This window comes from Phytophthora infestans, genomic scaffold (genome assembly GCF_000142945.1).
Source record: "Phytophthora infestans T30-4 supercont1.47 genomic scaffold, whole genome shotgun sequence".
Taxonomy (NCBI): domain Eukaryota; phylum Oomycota; class Peronosporomycetes; order Peronosporales; family Peronosporaceae; genus Phytophthora; species Phytophthora infestans.
In genome coordinates, this window is record NW_003303712.1 from 396,285 (window position 1) to 418,432 (window position 22,148).

Consider the following 22,148-nt stretch of genomic DNA (forward strand, 5'->3'; position numbering starts at 1 on the left):
CCCAAACTCGCCCCCCTTCGAGCATTGCCGCCGCCGCCGCTCCGTTACCTGCACGCCGCAGCCTACGTCACGAGATCAACCGTTGCTGCAATCGCCGGCCATGTCGCTCAGTCTACCCGCTTCCGCGACGTCTGAGGTGCGTTATCTTGCTGTTTGTGGTCTCTGTGAACGTGTTTCTAACCGTGCGTTATCTATTTGTAAATACAGGGTGGATCGTCCGACTCCTCATCAGATATCGACACCACGGCTTCCGCAGCCTCCGGCGCGGCTGCAAACTCGGACGACGCCTCGCCTGACACGGACGATTTCAAGCGTCCATGTATTGTCCAGGTCGTAGACTCTCCCTCCCTTGTGGAGGGCCCCGCAGACGTGACGTATCCGAGCTGGTCGGCGTGGAATGAGTATTTGAAGGCTTACTCGGTAAAGTCCCGCCAGGTCATCCGCATCCAGTCAACGCTTAGTTGCGTATTGAGAAACAAGCGGCTGGGTCAAACAGCGGCAGCAAAGCAGGGAATGGATGTTCCGTACGTACCAGAGACGTGGGGTGCTTACCAACGCACATACATCTGCACACATGGCTGGCCAGCAAAAGACAGGAGCAGCGGATTGCGAACCAAGCACTTCGTCCGAGGATGCGGTTGTCCATTTCGATTTGTGGTGCAGCTCGTGCAAGTTGACGGCTTATGCTGCCTTCGCGTGAAGAACGGTGTGTACCAGCACAACCATGCGGTGGGGACAGCGCAGTTCAAGACGTACGCGGAGAGCCGTAGGTTGGACGACACGGACACGAAGGATGCTGTGGACAGCATGGTGATGTACGGTAGAAAGCGCACGCATCTATGAGTATCTTCTGGGGAGAGGCGAGAACCTCGTCAAGAAGGATGTGGACAACATTGTGCAACGTGTTAAAGCAGAGATAAGAGGAGGGTTGAATGACGACGACGCTTGCGCCGCAACTCTCGCGGAATTCGCAGCTATTGACGGTAACGTAGTCACGGTGGACGAAACTGATGCGGGACACTCTGGTGTGATCAGTATGACTTCCAGACATATGCGCGACATGGTTACTAGGTTTCCAGAGCTTTTGCTTGTGGACTGTACCCACAAAACGAATCGGTAAGTCCTCCCATGTATTGTGCAATTATTTGTCCATGTATTGTCCATGCTTATTTTAATGTCATGCCCATGTATTGTGCGATTCTTGTCCATGTAATGTGCATTAGATACAACTACCAGCTTTGTACCTTCATGATGATAGACGACAATGGGCGTGGGCAGCCTATACAACAGTCTTTGCTCGAACGAAACGCCGATTGGCAGATGTCCCGAGCGCTGGATCATCTATTTCGGATTGACGATAAGATTGGCAACAAGGTTCAAGTTATAATGGTCGACAAAGATCTGAATGAGATCCGCGTGTTGCGTCGGTACTTCCCTAAGTCGCGCGTGTTGATTTGCGTCTTTCACGTCATCAAATATCTCCGCACAGCGTCCAGGAAGCCAGAATATGGTAAACTTTCGTCGGACGATCACGACGCCATCGACGCATTAGTCCACAACATGGTATATGCCTTAAGTTCAGAGATCTACGAGACCAATTGGACCTCCATGAAGGCACTTTGCACTAGGACTGGATATATGGCATTTTACAACTACATGGATGAAAACTGGAACACTTGTACGGAGATGTGGGTCATGTACCAACGCTCACGGTTGGCACATTTGCGCGTCCACACGAACAACCATTTAGAGAATTGGTTTGGGCATTTTAAAGACGGGGTAAACTCCAACATGACCATGAAGGACACCGTGAAGGCCCTTGTGGGTGCTGATGCCAGGACTTCCAGTGAATACGTGTTCGACAAGACTAGGATCGGGTTACGTGTCAACCGCAACTACGACGAGGAGATGTGCCAAGTTTTGCGCTTTACGACGCATTTCGTAGCAACACACGTTGAAAAAAACGTAATGGCATGTTCGAAGGTCGACAAGTTCAATTTCGACTTAAAGTCAAATCCAGGCTTCGTGGAGGTGACGGGTAAACACAAGACGCATGCTGTGGATTTGAAAACGTGGAGCTGCACTTGCTCGTTTGCTTCTGCAATGCGTCTGCCTTGTCAACACGCGATCGCGTTTCGGAAGTGGAGTAACGCCCCAGGAAGCGTAATACCGCTGAGTTGCATCGATGAAAGGTGGGTTAACTCACAATTTATCCACGTATAAGCCGTGAGTTGTCCATGTAATATCCAATATTGATGTTGTACTGAAGGTCTGACATGTCATTCATTTAGATGGTTACATCCTGCTGAACAACCGATGACTCCGCGGCCTTTTGTGCTTAATGAGTTTAAACCAGGGGAGGCGAAACACAAGGTGCTTGACGCTAATGTTAAGTACAAGGAGGCAGTCAGCGCGTTCCAGGCTATATGCAGTGAGCTAGCCGATATCTCTGATGACGACGAGTACCGTGAGCATTTAGACTTCGTCGTGCAACAATGGAGGAGCATTAGGCACCGCAAACGTGTAAAGGTTGAAAAAACGAAGGTTCCAGTCACGAGACAAGAAACAGAAACAGATGAAATGACCTCTCCAGTGACAACCAGCCGAAATCGAACCGGAACCAAGCCCGAAATGGAGCAGCTTGCGCTTGAGACCACTCCTGATGACAACGAAGAGAAAAATACTGATAGTGGATTGCGCATCCGTCTGAACCCCAAAGCTGCGAAGTCTGGTAGGCCCCGGTTGAACAGAAAGGAGAGAGAAGCAGACGACAAGAAGAAACGAGCGTTGTTTAACGAGTCAGAAGCCCATAGAAGATGTCTTGGAGAGGTGACATTAATACAACTTGCGCGCAGTCTTCAACTTGAGAAGCCTCCACTTCAAGACACTCTACGTCGTGTTCTGCCACTCCAAACCAAGTACAACAACGCGGGTAGCAAGAAACCCAAGTACACTAGAGAGAGTGCGCCTGTGCTGAATGAAAACGCGTTCTATCTACTTCCACCCAAACTGTTGGACAAGTGCGTTGCCGTGCTGCCTGTGAGCAACACCAATGAAACAGCCATCGATGTACTCACCCAGAGTCAAACTACACAAAAAGACGAAGAAACATCTACAATACCTGGACAAATCATGGACAGCAACGGACAAAACCCGGAGATCGAGTGTGTCTACATCGCGGGTATCGGAACATTTTCACGCGAACAGATTGAGGCCATGGCATACTTAGCAAACGTGAAGCGTTCGTGTGATGATGGAATGGCGTTTACCAAATGGTTAATACAGGATGCAGCCAGCGCCATACCAGCAGCACAACAATCGACACTTCAGAGCATGGCAGAGGCCATTACTCGCGCCTATCCCCAAGATACCATCCCAATTGACGGCAACGATTACCACTACGCGATGCTGTACCGTCTCAAGCCGCCCCAATGGGCTAATGATGCGCTGATTTTGGCTTTTTGCGCGAGATTGTACAGGACGGGCACCGGCGTTCGCATCGTCGGTGTCGAGGCAGCCTCGGCGTCAAAGAAGAAGAAATCTATGAGTGAAAAAATGAAGACAAAGGTTCAGGAATTACTCACTGAAGCGGATGTACTGCTCATTCCTGTAAATTTTGGGAACATGCATTGGTGTGCAATGATCGTGGATGGCAAGCAGAACAATGTCCTGTACTACGACTCAGTGAACCTGAAGACGTACAAGGACGTACTGGACCGCATGTCGTGGGATCTGGCTACTACGCTCAGCGACGACTTCAAAGTTGTGTCCGTCAATGGACCGATCCAGACAGACGGATACAACTGCGGATTCTACGTAATGTTGAGGTTTTGGCGATATGTAGACAAGAGTGTGTCGCTGGACGTAACTCCGATTGGTCTAACGCTGTTACGCTTCCGCATCCTTCACTTCGTGCTTTACGGTAGCAAGCCATAATGCAACTAATACAATCTCATTTCTATTGAAACTGGAATCGACCCGCCTAATGTTCATGCGTATGGTTGACCTCCTGACTTCTGTATACCGGTATGTACGAGAGATGTCAGAGGACTTTCGTTTGCGAAGGTCTAACAACTTCCATTCACTATGGATTCTAAAAACAGTGGTAAGTAATTTATTTCGACACATGGACATTACATGGAGTATTACATGGAAAATAAACTGAGTCGACGCATGGACTGTAGCATCGGCCAAATAAGTTTCATAATCACATATTTTACATTTTATGCCCTCCCATCCGGAAATACCGCCAATAATCAGTATATATCAGGCGTTCCTTATTGACGCCCCATTCTGTATTGTGGGGTTCATCTATTTTGGCAAACGAGATCCACTGTTATATATCGGATCCGATTTGCTGAACGCCGTCGAAATAGAAAATAGGGGTAAGGTAATCTCGGGCCGGATATGTCGTTGGGCACATCGAATTAAAGGGGAAGTGCCAGAATTGCCGTCTTTGGACGGCATAAGTGATCTGCCCAAACTCATTTGCTAGAACACTTCCAGTCTAACCGCCATAGGAGAATATAGCACTCTTTTACTCGGCAATCGCGCTACAGTATGCATACGTTTAGTGTTTATCTCTTCTTTAATAAGTAAAACTGAGTTGTGGGTGGTAAGGTCGTCTGGAGATGACGTCGCCCTCATCATTAAGACCTTAAGTAGGGTCACATATAGCTAATTCAAGACTTATTACCCTACACCCTGCCCAATTTATTTAAATCGGCCCCCCCCACAGCAAATCGGGCGGCAAAATTGATGAAAACCACAATACGTGGTCCTTAATATGCTTCAGAATGAAGTACGTACATACAGTCCAAAAAGCTTTAATTCGCCACGTAAAATGTGTGTCGTACACCACGCAAAACTATTCATTACTTAAGCTAGACAGCTTATAAAAAGAACGCGTACCATAAGATGATCGCAGGTATCAAACTATAAAGCTTTGCCCTAATAGTCCAGAATAGTTCGCCAAATCAGAACAAACGTCGATCGCTTTTACAAGGGCATTTATTGAATCAGGGTTGGATGAGGAGTTTTATTCTACAGTCGCCGAACAGTTCGCTCATGCTGAATTCGTTCGGTGATCGCGGAGGTAGGACAAGAAGCCGGACGCTTAGCTCGAGTAACATGAATAGGGGGGGGGGGGTAGAATTGGTTTGCAAGCTGTACGCCAAGACCAGGCAGTCGCCGGTGATTGATATGAAGTCAGAATACTACTTGTGGATTTGAAATGACAGATCACTAGTTCCCGGTTGATGCTGGATGTTTGCATCGCGTAACGTGATATTATTGGACCTTACATTGCAGATTCACGCCACTTTTCACTACTGGTACAGGATTGGGCTTCCCTTAAATGTTGTATTACTCTACCGAATTGAACATATATCTTTAAGCGCTACCAGCCCAATCCTCTAGTTAATAAATGATCGATCCGACTGAGTCTCCGTGATACGGTAATCATATATGGGAGTCTGCCAGTGGCAGTTCCTTTTCTATCGATTTAATTTGACCAATTGGCGATTTGTTTCTTTTATTATGTGGAAAAAGTCAAACATACACATATCGACGGAAGATATGGCCTATACAGTCGTGCACCTCCAATTCGGCAGGGCGGACCATATCAACAGTGCCAGGGCATAAGTGCACAACGTAAAGCAAAAAACAAACGCAAATTCAGTGCGCTGATATTTTATTTGTTAATTCAGTACAAAATTAACGCCAATCTTCTGCATAATCTTGGCGTCAGACGCGCGAATCGCGGGCTCACAACAGCGCTTCCGGTCGCGATAGGCGTCCGGCAAGGCGGCAACTGCCGCCAAGCTAAAGAAACTCTGGACGGTAGTGCGCTTTACTGCTTGGGGGGTCTTAAAGAGCTCCGTTGCCCAACGAGCAAGTTCGGAGTGAGAGCATGCAGATCTGATCGCACAAAGACTGCTTTTGTGGGACATGTAGGAGGAAGGGCGATGTCCCATTGTGTTTGGCGGTAAAAATCAAAGTGTGTGTTTGTATGAAGACGTCCGATCCAAAATTTAAAATCAGATCGATGCGGCGTGTCATCCCTCGGCGAGGAGGGGAAAATCGTTGAGGTTAATTGCTAGGGTGGTGATGGGCAAAGGTAATTGCGCATCCGATTCGCGTAATCATTAAATCTAGCAGGGTATCGACTGATACCGGTGCCGAATTAGAGGTGCACGACTGTACGATGCTTAACTTAAGCAGTAGACATTAAGCCTTAAGGTCTACTCCAATCTTCAGCAAATCATCTTTACAGTTTTACATTAAAAATTGTAATGGCCGTAACCCATTTCGATCACAATTGTCCGCATCTATATTCCTAGGCCATATCTTCCGTCGATACGTGTACATTAATAATAGCGGGGGCGTCTAAACTGTAGTTGTAGCAGCAGTGGCACTGCTGTGCTGCTGCCAGTGCTGCTATTAAAACAAATACTGCAGCTGCAGCACTGTAGTACCGTATACCTTCTCTGATTGACGACAATTATATTCTTGAAGTGAATGCTGCATATCACAAAAACGTTCCTTCGATAAGTTGATCAGGTTTTTCCTTGCCCTTACTAAGGCACATAAAACAACAATGGTACAAATTTAGAGTGTCCTGATTGGCTAAATCTACTACAGAACAAAATTGGGAGTGTACTGATTGGCTTTTTAAATTGTCATTAATGAGTGAACGTAAAGTCCAGTACAATATGATATTCGGATATTGAATATCCGATAGGTAACAGGATCGTGCAAACATACGAGATGGGGTACTTCCAAATTGCGCCGCAATCACCGCTGTCTCTTGAAAAGGAGATCAACAGATCACCACTACTGTATCCACCAATAACGCTCGTTTGCAGGCAGTAGCAGCAATCAAATGCTGCATCACTCTCCGATTTCCTCTAGTGCACCCGCATGAAGTTTACTGTCGTCATTGCTACTGCTGCCACCGCTGTCGCGGCCTTGCCGGTCTTCGCCGAAGAGGAATTTTGTGGCCAATGGAGCTCCACGCAGACGGCCGACTACATCATCTTTAACAATTTGTGGGGACAAGACAACGACAAGGCTGGCGGTCAATGCACAGGTCTCGACAGCGTCGACGGTTCTACCATCGCCTGGCACACGAGCTTCAACTGGGCCGGCGATAACTGGCAGGTTAAGTCGTTCGCCAATGCCGCGCTCAAGTTCGCCCCAGTGCAAATTTCGAGCGTTGCGTCGATCCCCTCGACTATTGAGTACGATTACAAGTACGACGGTAACATCATCACGAACGTGGCGTATGATCTGTTCACTAGCGCAACCGCAAACGGCACCGTCGAGTACGAGCTAATGGTCTGGCTGGCTGCGCTTGGTGGCGCTTGGCCTCTCACTACGACGGGAAAGCCTATTAAGGAGGTGAAGGTTGGCAGCGTCGACTTCAATCTGTACCAGGGCAAGAACGGCAATACCACGGTCTTCTCGTACGTTGCGGTTAACACGACCAAGAGCTTCACGGCAGACTTCAAGCAGTTCTTCGATGAGCTGCCAGCTGACAATGCAATCGCGTCGACCCAGTATCTGACCCAGGTGCAGGCTGGCACGGAGCCGTTCCAGGGCAAAAACGCCACTCTGACCGTGTCGAAATACTCGGCAGCAGTCAATTCGTGATTAGATGCGGCTCTTTCTGTTATACTGCATGAGTGAAAATAATACGAAATCATTTTGAACTACGCCTAGCTTCTAAAATTGAGATTGGGTTTGTCACCTACGAAGTACGCGGTTTAATCGTCCTCAATCCCATCTTCCGTGGACAACAATACTTATTAATAGTGTTCCTGCGTTGACTGCGATCTCTGCTCTCTCCTTTGCACTTTGAGCCCAACGCTTTGTTAAGGAAGAAGGAATATTAATGCATAATACGTCCTAAACTTGTCTTTAAAATTACATTAAAAACGGTAATTCCGGCGAACAGATGCAATAATTCCGTACAAGTAATAATTAGAAAATCTCTCGTTAAAGACAGGTCTAACTTTAGGACAAATAGGACGTTTTAGGACTCGATTAGGACGTATAACTTCGACAATATAAAGTTCTTGGTCTAAGTTGTTTGATGTCTTGATTTCGTGCCCTTAAGTTGTTTGGTGTCCCAATATATAAAGTTTTAAGAGCTCTTGTTTGGTGCCTCTATCCTTGACCTTTGAGTTTTGCTGCCAGAGTTAATATCGACCGTGAAGCGATTTTATCTGGTGTCCTGGCACAAGACGTTGATTTGCTAGGAAGAGACTGATCAAGCAGTGTACAGACAACGACGGTTAAATCCGCCATACCTTTGAAACACACCCGAGTCCAAACATGGTTTTCCCAATGAAACTAGTTTCAGCCAATCCGTATGCCGTATTCAAGCGTTATGCAATCAACCTGATTCCTGTTTGGGTTTTGTAAATTTTGGATTTGTTTTCGTACTTTGTGTTCTGACTTTGAGCTGGAGCTGCTACTTTCAACCAATCAAATAACTGGGCGGGTATTCCTGTCGCGCGTAATAATTTTATTTTATACTACGTAGTAGTGTTCAGACACCGGGCGGATTATTTGAAGTACGTCCTCGTTGATAAGCACTTCACAGAACCCTCGATGTATAAAACAGTATTTCCGGACGTCACTATCCTGCTCTGCTAGTTTCATGCCCTAAGATACTTGAGGGAGGAGATTGCATCATGTGACTACGGTTGCAACACACTTGAAAAAGATCAGCTTTGAGGCCTCATGTGTCAGCTTCTAAGGACATTGAGGAATGACATTAAATGATGAGGATGGGTGCATCTAGGGTCATCAAGGGTCTCTGACCTTCTTCCCAGCTAGGTGATGAGTTAAATCTGGTCCGGTTCTAGCGACACTTCCCCGCAGCTCGTCATCAGACTGCTGGAAGAGAAGTTCTATCTTGGGGCAGTGTTCATGAGGCGCGTAGTTCCGAGAGCCTTGGCAAGACCATCAGCAAGCATGATAGGTTTTGGGCGATATTCGAGAGTGACGCTGCCATCGTCGTAAGCATCTTAAATTGAGTGCAACATCACATCAATTGTCTTTTTTAGCTTCGGGTGTCTTCCCATTCGTGATGTGGTGAATTGGCGACTTTTTACATTACTTTCGGGTTGTCCCCCTTGCATACAATCCTTTTATGCCACAAGTAGCTACTGGAGGTGTAGTAGCTGTCCGAGTTGACAATGCGGCCAGTGCCATATAGCGGTCGAGCTATTTACAGTACACACTGTCGGATTGACTAAGATACTGCAAGCTCATCGCTCAGGGCTTGGGCTTCTGCTTCCGTCGTCATTCCAGCTAGCCGCTCGGTAACGTCACTTTGGCAGAGAAGTCGAAAGTTCAACGATATCCAGGTCGTAGAACGACAGAGCATTTAGATGCGAAAATGATACTTTCTGGTAGGCTTCATAGGATTGTACACAATGAGCGGCTTGCCATACTTCGACCGGCACGCGACGCTATCTTCGTCCAAAGCAACATTTCGCCCCCACCTCCACGTACTTGAAGCCAGTCGTCTTGAAAAGATTGAGGAGAGGCCTAATTCTTGCTGCCTGGTCATGATTGCCAATGCACACTTCCGGCAACACGATGTCCTCGATAATTAGGATTGCGTTCGCGAAACCTCTCGCCAAGCCGTTTTTGCTGATCGCAGTACTGTGGCGGCCGTGTGGTACGATAGCTCCAACGCTACTATTATCGCTAATGCAGACGCGTCAACGGTGACTACTGTGACTCGCCATGTCCGCTCCGAAAAGCGACCTTTCAGCGCCCCGATATGCGTCAAAGAATATAACATGAACATGCAGGGCGTTGACAGGCTCGACCAAGTTAGAGGGAGGTTCTTTTTGGCGGATGAGCATTCCTTCAAGAAGTGGTTTAAAAGCTCGGTCTAACGCTCGTAATTGTCGGTCGCTTTAATGCGTACTTCACTTGCAAGTTGGCACTCGGAGTCACCAATGGCTGTGACTCTCATCGTGATTTCGTCGTTCAACTCAGCTCGGAATTGCTGTCGGAAAAGTGGAAAGCGGCTCCTCACGTTTACCATGAACGTAAATTCGCTGGATGCACCTTCCACTGTGGTCGAAGACATGTCACCATCAAGTGCAGTATAGTTTGCCGGAAGTCACGATGCCGACGGAGGACTTGGTAGTCCCCAGAAGCGTTGCTCCCCGATTGCCTCGAAACAGCTAAATCCTGAATTTAATCGGAACCGGCGACAATGTGTAGTATATAGGTGGGAGGACAGATAGGCGATGGAGGAGACCGACTTCTGCGTTTTTCACAGCGTTTGTCTTTGACAGCACGTGGTAATTGCCACCAAGCCTTACATGTTCCCAAAGCCAACGTGGACCAGCTGGGAGAGGTATCATCAATTTTACTTTCCGCGTAACCTATTCTCGTCAAAAGGCAAGTGTGCAAAAGTTCACACCTGTACAAGCTGAATAATGAGACCATGAATCAGCGTAATTTGAGCCCCGGAGAAGTTGCATAGTCTGGAACCCGCCAAAGCGTTTTGCGGTCGATCAATTGTAAATATTAACAAGCTCGTAAACATCTAGAAGCTAGAATGGTAATTACTGAAACCTGAAAGTGTCGAAGTGTGAAGTTGTCTTGATTAAATTAAAGTAATTAGCATATCAATAACTTTGGAATGAGCGATAAAAGTATGCACGCTGTGACTCGGCTTTCCATCTACAAACAATCACAGCTTTCTTGAAAACCTCAAAGGAAGAGCAAAACGCAGCAAATCAAGGTTCGCGGTGGCGTAGGCATATGGGAGCTGTGCAAATTACGAGACGCGCTCGAAGCAGCCCTTCAAGGTCACACTTCACGAACTCGGTGGTGACGCCCTCGAACAAAATGTTGTTCCAAAAGACGATCGTAGCTTGTGCGTACGGCTCCACCCGCGATAAGGAAAGCCCAGTGATGTCCTTCCAAATGAGCTCTACTCGTTCATCGATACGTCGGACATAGGGGCTCCTCGCAATCATATCCACGTCAATATTCTGCACATCTTCGCGAGCTTCGATCCCTATAGCTATTGACACGTTGGTCGCAAGCACTACTTGAATGACAACATTGCCGAGTCCAGCACTGATATAAAAACATGTCACATCCGCTGATGTCACCAAGTTTTTTGCCATAGTGTCATCACGCCCGGCGGCAGCACTTCTCCGACATTCAGGTGAGAGCTGCCGCCCGTGTAGGCGACCACAGCACATGGCAACCCGCAAAACTTGCAGTAACAGCTTTCTTAGCATCCGATGAGCACAGGACTGGCGCCGGTGGCACCGGATGTGCAGCCGTCGCCGTTACCGTCTAGATAAAATTTGGAATTGGAAGTTGCGGCTTTGAGAGCGTCGTTCCGGCTTCTGTTGGGCGTCTTCCTGGCGTCACGAATGTTTGTCTAGCCTCGAAGCGCGAAACCGTAGCGTTTCGTGCAGCTGTTCGTGCAGCTGCTCGTGCAGCGCGTGCCACCGCAGCTTCTGGTGGTCGGGACAGTATCGCTGCCGGAACTGCTGCCCTACTTGAGATAATTAAGTCAATGCTGCGCGTGCTGCTTCACGTGCCGCTCCAGTCCCTGCGCCAGATTTTGGTGGTGGCCGCGATCCTGCGAACGATGCGGGCGGAGTAGCTGCATCTTCCGGTGGCAGTAGCCGCCTTCGTGCTAGACTGGACGATATGGTCCGGACTGCTGCGCTACCGCAGGAGGGCGACCGCGTGGGCGATGAACTCGTGTGAAGAAATTAGCAGGAAATCGCGCAATTTCTGGACCCCTTGTACAATACATAGCCTGGAGGCGTTGACGCAGCACGACCGCCGTGTGCTTCGTCGATCTGATGAGGCGGGCAGCGTCATTCCACGGGATCCTCGTTGCTCCGTCGATGTATCCTTGGGCACGCTGGACAAGCCGCTTGTCGCTGTCGTATGTGAGCGTTGTTTGCATGTCAGCACAAAAGCGGCAATGTCAGTGAATGTTGTGAGACTCTTGGTTTTCGTATGGAAATGACTGAGGTCCAGTCATTCATTACAGGAGCAAAATTACAGAGGGTGATGAGCGGTGTCATTTTTGTAATTATGGTGACGCATCTCGGACTAATTAATAAGTGCATACATTGAGACTTAATTGCATATCTTTCAGTGGTGTACGTCACATCTGGTAAAGTATGTAGCGGGTAGGGAACCCAGAACTCGACGTGATTAATAGTTACAAAACACGGTGGTGCGTTAGTTGAACTTCTGTCAATAGGAACATTTTGCCCCCCCCCCTTGGTGAACGATTCTCTCACAGGGGGCAAAATGCACCTGTTGACCACGAAAGGGTAATTTAGAAAAATTATGTTGCTTATCATATTTAATTTCGAAAAGCCTACTATTACTATAAAAATATAATATGAAATTTGGTTACCATTAGCCGCTCTTTAATTTTAGGGTTTCGATAATGCGCGAGTTGGAACATGACCAGCTATGTTGAAGTAACCCGCAATCGTAAAACTTCATGGTAAAGATCAGTAGTTGGTCTTCACATTATTAAAGCAAGAAGTTCACTCAGTCAGCAGTTTCCAATCTCCCGTCAAACCCCTCCGTCCCAGCAGCAATGAAGCTCCTAATCACCATAGCCGCCGCCACCCTTGCCACTCCGACTGTATTTGCTGGGACTGAGCTCTGTGGCCAGTGGAACTACACGGAGACATACGACTTTACTATGTATAACAATTTGTGGAGAGCATTCGACGACCCCAATGGAAGTCAATGCACAGGTCTTGACAGTGTCCTTGGCTCGACATTTGCTTGGAATATGAACTACAATTGGGCTGGTACTCCGTATCAAGTAAAGTCGTTCCCTAACGCTGCACTCAAGCTCAATCCTGTGCAGTTGTGGAATGCCATGTCGATTCCTGTGACCATTGAATACCTCTTCAAGCACAGTAAAAATACCATCGCGAACGTCGCGCTCGATCTCTTCACGAAACCGGCCATTGACGGAGAGATTGAGTACGAAGTCATGGTGTGGCCGGCGGCCTTGGGTGGTGCCTTACATTTGTCGACGTCGGGCAAGCCAATCAAGACGGTGAGCATTGCCAACATCGACTTCACTCTCTACCAAGGCATGAATGGGAACATGACCGTGCTCTCGTACATTCTCGATGAAATTAAACAAACTTTTCGATCGACCTCAAGACACTCGTCGACAAACTTCCGGACAGCTACGCAATCGACCCAACGCAGTACCTGACGCATGTGTAGGGTGGTGCGGAGATCCTCATAGGCAAAGGCACGCTGATTGTGTCCAAGTACGAAGCGGCAATTCACACGACTAAAGGTCAGTGAATACAATCTAGCTGAAAAGGGAAGCAAGTACAAGCACTTAAAAACTACTACGTAGCTCTGCAGTACTTCGTACTGCTACAAATCTAGTCGTTGTGGTGAAGAAACGCTTTAATTAGAGGAATTTCCAGAAAACAGTACAAAGTACTGTTTTCTTGCGAATCCAAACAGTGAACTCATAGTACTGGAAACAGTATGTATTAAGTTCGCGTTCGAACTTAAATATCTTCCTACGTTCTTACAACAGTTCTGGAGCTTCGTCGGGTAGCAGGGGGCGCTCGACGGCGTCGTCCGCGGGTAGCTTGGTATAGCCACACGAAGTTGATTGTTTCTCGCTCAAAATCCATTTTTAGTTGCCAAGGTAAGTTTCTAGCTGGTTCTCTATGGTTTACCCACTGCACTAAGTAGAATTCAAGAGTGTGGACCCATCGTTTTGCATAAAGGCGCTCAACCTCAAATGTCTCCCCACCTCGCCCTCTTTGTGCTTGTCTTCCTCGAAATAAACCGTTGTCACTCTGCGGCAGAACCCGAAAATGCAATACTTAGATTAATACATCGATGTGAGCTGAGCAAATTAATAATTCAATTATTTGCATTACTACGCAAGTCACGATTGTAGTTCAGAAACATTATCATCTCGAGCCTGGCTGGAGACATTCGCTTCCGTAGATCAGACAGCACCAGCTTAGCGAGAGAGAAGAAGCGCTCACACTCGTTAGACGTTGGCGGGATGTACGCGACGTCGACGTAGTGCGCAATTGCGTTTCTTGAACGCCGCTCTCACAATAGAGCACTCTTCAGCGGCTCTTGAAGACGACCGTTCGAGATCAGGCGACCTAAATTCAGCGCAGGCTAATTTTTCCGCGTCCCCACGCTGTAACTTGACTAGACCTTACTCAAAATTGGTGCTGTTCACTTAAGTTACCGTTGTTGACAGCCATAAATTATTAATTAAATTTAAAAATTAGGATTTATTTTTATGCATATTATTTTTTCGGGTTCCCTGCTCTGAAACGCCGCGTTTTCTTCACCGATTAGCTAGATTTTGGTTGACTCTCAATCTGTAAAAGGAGCCGTCGAGATTGCGTTGGAAGCTGCGTGTGGGTTTTCCTCTCTTGTTCAAAGGCGCCATAACAGAAATTGTAGAATGGCATGCATCTAGTACTATCATAGTTGAGGACGTGTAATGCATAAGAAGCGATGTCGTTTGCAAAAAAAATGTATTGTAGACGTCTCTAAATCACAAAACAAATTCACAAAACACAAATACACTTAAAGAATTCAATATTTTAATGTCCAAGTCTGAGTTATAACTCGCAAACAAGAAACACTGTTTCATACAATTTTTAGTATAGACACCCCAAGGCAACAACTGAAAATGTTATCGAATCACAATTTCGAAATTTCAATACTGGACGATCTGAAGTGCTTCCAAAACATGACTTGTGAAGCAGAGTTTTAAAGATAATATTTAGCTAAAATTTGGTTTGCAATTACAAAATGTAAAAAATACAAATACTTTTATAGGAAAGAAAGTGTATTTTTAATATAAAGAAACAGAGTCGGGAATCACTATAGCTATCCTCGTAGAGCATTACGAGCTTGTTTTCGTTTGTGGGAAGGCGTGGGTCCTGGCTTCAGCCCACGTTACCAATACGGTCTGGGTCACTTTGAAAATGAGGAACAATCATCGATGAGTCGGATTCGAGTGTGACATCTGTAGGCCAAGGCTTGAACGCGAAAGTGTATGTGTCTTGAAAATGCCCAATTGAAGTTCTAATCTTGTCGTATAGCTCTTCAAATCTGCTACCATTGTGAACGGCAGCGCAAATTGCATGAATGCACGAAAAATTTAATCCTTCCAATTACCACACGTACACTCAGTGGCCGGAAGATCAACTACGCGCCAGGGGTCGATATATCCATGCTTGCTCTGGGGACCAAGGTGCTGAACCGAAAAAGCGCCATCTAGGAGAGGAGTTGTTGCGCACATTGAAGCAGCCTTGGCTCGATCTTCCAGCTCCCAATGCAATAGAGGATTAAAAAACGATGTCCACCGCTGTTACTAATCCATTTCGATGCCAATTGTCGTTTTTCAGACGTGAGTTCACTAAGGCGCTTGGAGTACATGTGAAGTGCGTCAAGAGGTTAGGAACTCCTCATTTCATTACCCATCCAATTGTTAGCTTGTTCGGACAAATTTGAGGTAATCTCTCCGAACGTTGGCAGTCCAAATGTTTCGCAAAATTTGTGTTTGACCCAATGTTTCTGGTCGATGTTGTCTAGATATTCTACTGCCTTGGGTTTAGAAGCCAGTAGTTCACTTCGAAAAGGCTTGTAGTCGTTTTCGCAGTCGCTACGAGCCATAGAACAAATTAAGCGCCTGTCGTCGATAGAAAGCTTGGCACCAGAACGATTGATGTTATACATAATATGTCTTAGACAGTAGCGGTGTCCTGCTGAAGGATAAACCTCGGCAACGGCGGACAAGAGGCCCTTTTGGCGATCCGAAATTATTGTGATTTTGTCCAAACCAGTAGCTGTTTTCACAGTTTCCATGAACCAATGCCATTTCTCGTAGTTTTCAGTCCCAACAAGAGCAAGGGCAAACGGAGCGACATGATTGTTGAAGTCCTTCGCCGTAGCCACAAGGAAAACACCTCGTTTGCTCATTTCACCTTTCAGGTGCGCTCCGTCGTAATCAGTTAGTTTCTTGCACATGTTAGCGATATGAATGCCAACACTCGGAACGAAACATGCACGACGAAATGTCAAATTATCCGCTTCACGGTCAATTTTCCGGACGCTGCCTGGATTCTTTTCTGTCATTTTTTTGAAATACGACTCCAATTTCTGATAACTTCCCACTAAATCGCCCCGTAGTCAGTCGTCAATATCCATCTTCATACGTGAAATTCCTGCTTTCCCCAGTTTGTGTCCCTTTGAAATTAGAAATTCCTGAATAGCGGAGCCCGTCAAGGTTGCAGTTGTTCGGTCATGCATAGGAAGCATTTCCGTCATAACCAGTGTTGTAAGCTACTTAATGTTCTGGGTGGTGTTATGCAAGCTGATTTTCGGAGCAGGAACAGAACCTTCCACAAATGGAAATTGGGTAAAACCAATATGTTTGACGTGGTTATGGGCCAAATTCATCTTTGTCACTTTCCATTTCCCGTTAAATCCAAAAACGCTCACGAAAAATGGGCATTCAAGACTTTCAACTGGAGTGTTTTGGTCAAAACATTGCGCTCCATGTAGCTTCTTGCATTGGTATTTTGCGTTCCCAGAATTGTTATGTTTCACACTCGTCTGTTTCACAAATATCTGGAATCCACAGCGAATGGCGAACTCTTTGAAGCTCGATCTGGCTGCCTTCTGAGAGGCGATCTCATGTTTAGCCAAATTTTTTAGACGGTCGTACACCAGACCGTAATTTTCTGCTACAGAATTCTCAGAGTCCAATACAACGTCATCCCGTAGCAGGCCCAAGTCACGCGCTGCCTGAACATTTGATGCATCAACCACGAAGCGTGCTTTACCGTACTTGGACAACGGTGGAGGTTCGTAGCTTGTGGCCGGAGAAGTCATTTCTAACGTGAAGAACGAAGTAAAAGACAAAATAGCTTCGTATGATCTATAAAAACCCGAAGGAGCTTAAGATGAGTAAGAAATAAACTATTAATAGTAATTAATAGTAAATGTTGTTGGAAATGTGGTTTGAAAATTAAATTATTAGCTGCGAGCTTAAGTGTACTGGTTTTTTGTTCAATAACTGTCTTGAAATATGTACTGGATCGGTAGCTGTATCCCAGAGTTATTTGTACAGACTGGAAGAAAACAGTACAAAGTACAGTCGTGCACCTCCAATTCGACACCGGTATCAGTCGATACCCTGCCAGATTTTATGATTACGCGAATCGGATGCGCAATTACCTTTGCCCATCACCACCCTAGCAATTAACCTCAACGGTTTTCCCCTCCTCGCCGAGGGATGACACGCCGCATCGATCTGATTTTAAATTTTGGATCGGACGTCTTCTTACAAACACACACTTTGATTTTTACCGCCAAAGACAATGGGACATCGCCCTTCCTCCTACATGTCCCACAAAAGCAGTCTTTGTGCGAGAAGCACAAGTCAGATCCTGCATGCTCTCACTCCGAACTTGCTCGTTGGGCAACGGAGCGCTTTAAGACCCCCCGAGCAGCAAAGCACACTACCGTCCAGAGTATTCTTAAGCGGTTCGCGGAAGTTGCCGCCTTGCCGGACGCCTATCACGACTGGAAGCGCTGTTGCGCGCCCGCGATTCGCGCGTCTGACGCCAAGATTATGCAGAAGATTGGCGTTAATTTTGTACTGAATTAACAAATAAAATATCAGCGCACTGGATTTGCGTTTGTTTTTTGCTTTATGTTGTGCACTTATGCCCTGGCACTGCTGATAGTTGGCTTTCGGGCTGGCAACCTGGTAATACAGTACAGTACTGTAGTGTTGGACAGCTTTAAAACAGTTCAGTCAAGTGTATTCGCTTCGTGTTGTCGTTCCACTACCGATCTCTAGATTCAGGTTTTTCCAAGCCCGATCATTCAACGATCGGGCTTGAAAAGATTCATTGGCACTATAATACTGTATCTCGAAAGGCTAGATAAATTTCCCGCTCCCTTACCGAGTAGCCTGTCCGTCTGTCAATAAGTCCGTCCGTTTCCTTTCTTGCTGCTTTTTCCTGCCTTCTCGCATGGCTACACTCGGCCTTTCTAATACAGTTTCTTCCCATTGTACCGACCGCGCCTACCTTTCTGACTCGACTTAACTATGCCTAAATTACAATTATGACCAAAAAGTGGACACAATTAACTCGCGCCCTGATTGGGCAATACCTTCCGACCTGCGACACTGACTGGATCTGTCGCACGATCAGACCGCCTCTCTTCCTCGCAAAAGTGGATGTGATGTAAAAATTTCTACCGAGCACGAAACGCATCGATTGGATGCAAACAGCCTGGCGAGCTGCGTTGATGATGGCATATTTACATTTAGCTACGCAAAACCTGTCGTATGTATTGCAAATCGGGCACGCTAACCACCCCTTTTTCTAAGAGCTCTGCACACTTCTCAAATAGAAGTATTTATTATTATTAATGTAGACTTCACACAGTATTTGTAAGCGCTCTGGGATGCTATTCACGCTTCTCAAAGTAAATACGATATTAGTAGTGTTGATATTACTAATATAAGCTTCACAGGCCGCAATTGAAAGAGCTCTGGGATGCTATTTTCCACACACTTTCTAAAGTAGAGACGATAGTATCGTCTTTATTATTATTAAAGTAGGCTTCACGACCAGCGCTTTTTGTAGAGACTTTGCGAATCTATATCTTTTTTACTTCACCTGGCACTAACCACTGCCACCGTGCAATGAAGGCGCGCGGCTGCACGGTCATTGCGCTATCTGCTCCCGTGCACCACACCCGATGAATGCATGCGCGCACGGTACATAGTCTTTTAGTCACTTTTACTGCATGTAAAGTATGTATTTGTTTGGAAATATGATACAAGTACTATTATAGCAAAAACAAAACATTAAATATCAACTTTTTAATATTTTGCCTAATAATAAATACCTGCCTTATATTTCCGTGCTATTGGCTACTATTTGGACGATAGTAATTGGTTAAAACAATATAATTTGCTAACATACGCACAGTTTGCAAAATGGTGGGCCCTATGTGCAAACAATGCGAGGCGAAGATTGATCCGCTTCTGCTGAACCCGCAGCGGCCTACGACGGATTCCCGGGCGCGCTGCGTCTGCTGCGAGAAGCTGCAGTACGGCTACGCATTCCGTACAATCAGCGGGCGGGACATCGTGCGGCGCTGTATTTGCCTGCGAGAACGGCCCAAAAGCGGTCGAGCTCTGGGAGGAAAAGCCCCCACCACCTGATTTGGCCGAAGTGCGCCGCAAGGAAAGCCTGGCGCGCGTCAAGAAGGCGATGGGTACCCCAAGAGGAAAAAGCGGCGCAGCCGCCATCGCAAGCTGACCGCCCGAAACGCCAAGTTCATCGAGCAAAAAAAGCAGCAAAAGAGCAAGTAGTTGGTAAATATACTCTTTTAGGCCCCCTACCTTTTTTGTATTTAGTATACCCGACTACAGTGCGAGGTTTGGAGCCGCACATACGGTAAGCTGCCTTTGGCACTGCCAAACGTTTTGACGCACCTACAGAGCGTAGCGCGTTTTATTTAATAATTTAACACGTGCTGTCAGCTGCAAACTGACCGTTTCTATCCACATAGGCGTCACCGTAGATGAAAAGAAAACTCGCTCACTTGGACACACGCAAATCCGTGCTATGTGTACCATCAACGCTTACGGTGTATATTCCAGTAGTGTGGGCTCATAAATTAAACTACAGTATAGAGTGAGCTCTACGCGCGACGAATAATTTGCTGTCTACACAGACACGAGCACGTGTGCGTAAAGGCAGATCATACAAGTGGATGTGGCAAGTTGATGTGTCTGTACGCAGTACCGTACTTTAGTGCCCTGCTCAAATTGGTCGGGATCAGAGCTGGGGATGGTTATACGTGTACCCGCCGCGCGCGTATATATCTGCGAGCAGACGCGCGGTCAGCTATCATGTATCTCTGCGATATGGCATGTGCCGAGATAGTAAAGCGTCTGGTCATATAGACTGGTACATCAGAAACGTAAGCACAGTAAGCCAGCACGACGACGCAAATGTACCAAGAGAGCGACAGTGACCCTATACATAGGTTTTGGCTCTCACGAGCGCGTGGTATACACACTCATTAGCGACCTTGCGATATAATCACGGACATATCAAATAGCACGCCGAGTTGATAAGTAGGCAGCAAATGTACTTCATATAATGTACATGAGCTACATTTCAGATTAAGTCTAAACACCACTACAATTTGATACTCTGCCTACAGCCATGTGACTTTGTGTGTTTGGCATACATTTAGGAACCAGTAAATGCCAGTCGGAAAGGACCTACGCCACGCTGTTGGCCCGTATCTATGTCCATACGTCAGTAAGTGCGTCAGGTATGCAGGTATGATCAATGCATGCGAAAGATAGTGGAAATGCCCTTCATTAAAATCATAAAGAGCTCAGCGGGACAATTTCAAGGCATAATATTGATGTTTATGGCGACCATCGGCAAATGCTACCTGTCCTAAAAGATACTTAGCGCGGCAGATGACCAAATAGATCGTCGCAATCGATAATATGGTGCGACTGCCTCACTGCGATGACGTGCAGATGGTAATATGTTTGAGTAGGCGTATTTACTCCCGCTAAACTGGGATTCTGACCACGCTATGCCAATTTTGTAGCATCATTGATACTGAACCGTCTTCTGTACAGCATATATTAGCTTTGCAACCACGCGCGCCTCCGATTCGTGTCATTTTGGGAGCTATGCGCTCAAATGAGATTACAGACAAAACCTTCTCGGGTAAGATGGTGCTCATCTTGCAGGTCACGTTAAACCCTGGTCATGTCTACCATAACATGTGAGCACTATAAATACTGTGTGCGGTGTTGTTTTGGAGCGTAACATAAGTAGATCACAGTATACATTTATTATATGTAGCTTCGCTCTAAGTAGAAACTCTAAGCACACCGCAGCGCAGCGGAGGTGTCCAGCCCACACTACACCAACCAACCCTGCCCTAGCGTCCGCGGAGCGGGCGCCCAGAGAGCTAGTCGCTCCGCTTCTAACCTTGCAGCGTGTCGGTCCGTCCGTCCGTTCGTCCGTCGCATTCCCCGTCTTGCTGCTTTTTCCTGCCTTTTTTGCATGGCTACACCCGGCCTGTCTAATACAGTTTCCTCCCATCGTACCAACCGCGCCTACCTTTCTGACTCGGCCTAACTATGCCAACATTACAAATATATCCAAAAGCGTGACACCATTAACTCGAGCCCTGATTGGGCAATACATGCCGACCTGCGACACTGACTGGATCTGTCGCACGATCAGACCGTCTATCGCCCTCGCGATTGGACGTGATGTAAACATTTCTACCGAGCACGAAACGCATCGATTGGTTGCAAACAGCCAGGCGAGCTGCGCAGATACTTGATTATTGACATTCAGCTACGCAAAACCTGTCGTAAGTACTGCAAATCGGGCACGCTAACCACCCCTTTTTCTAAGAGCTCTGCACACTTCTCAAATAGAAGTATTTATTATTATTAATGTAGACTTCACACAGTATTTGTAAGCGCTCTGGGATGCTATTCACGCTTTTCAAAGTAAATACGATATTAGTAGTGTTGATATTACTAATATAAGCTTCACAGGCCGCAATTGAAAGAGCTCTGGGATGCTATTTTCCACACACTTTCTAAAGTAGAGACGATAGTATCGTCTTTATTATTATTAAAGTAGGCTTCACGACCAGCGCTTTTTGTAGAGACTTTGCGAATCTATATCTTTTTTACTTCACCTGGCACTAACCACTGCCACCGTGCAATGAAGGCGCGCGGCTGCACGGTCATTGCGCTATCTGCTCCCGTGCACCACACCCGATGAATGCATGCGCGCACGGTACATAGTCTTTTAGTCACTTTTACTGCATGTAAAGTATGTATTTGTTTGGAAATATGATACAAGCACTATTATAGCAAAAACAAAACATTAAATATCAACTTTTTAATATTTTGCCTAATAATAAATACCTGCCTTATAATTCCGTGCTATTGGCTACTATTTGGACGCAAGTAATTGGTTAAAACAATACAATTTGCTAACATACGCACAGTTTGCAAA

At 46.5% G+C, this 22,148-nt stretch overlaps 1 protein-coding gene across 1 annotated transcript; it reads left to right on the forward strand.

Moving 5' to 3' along the window:
- Positions 1 to 6,921: 6,921 nt before the first annotated feature.
- On the forward strand, positions 6,922 to 7,653 carry PITG_16991 (cell 12A endoglucanase; the record flags this gene model as incomplete). The annotated part of the gene is made up of 1 exon (XM_002897156.1): positions 6,922 to 7,653. One exon carries the CDS (start codon positions 6,922 to 6,924, stop codon positions 7,651 to 7,653), a length of 732 nt encoding a protein of 243 aa, XP_002897202.1.
- Positions 7,654 to 22,148: the final 14,495 nt, after the last annotated feature.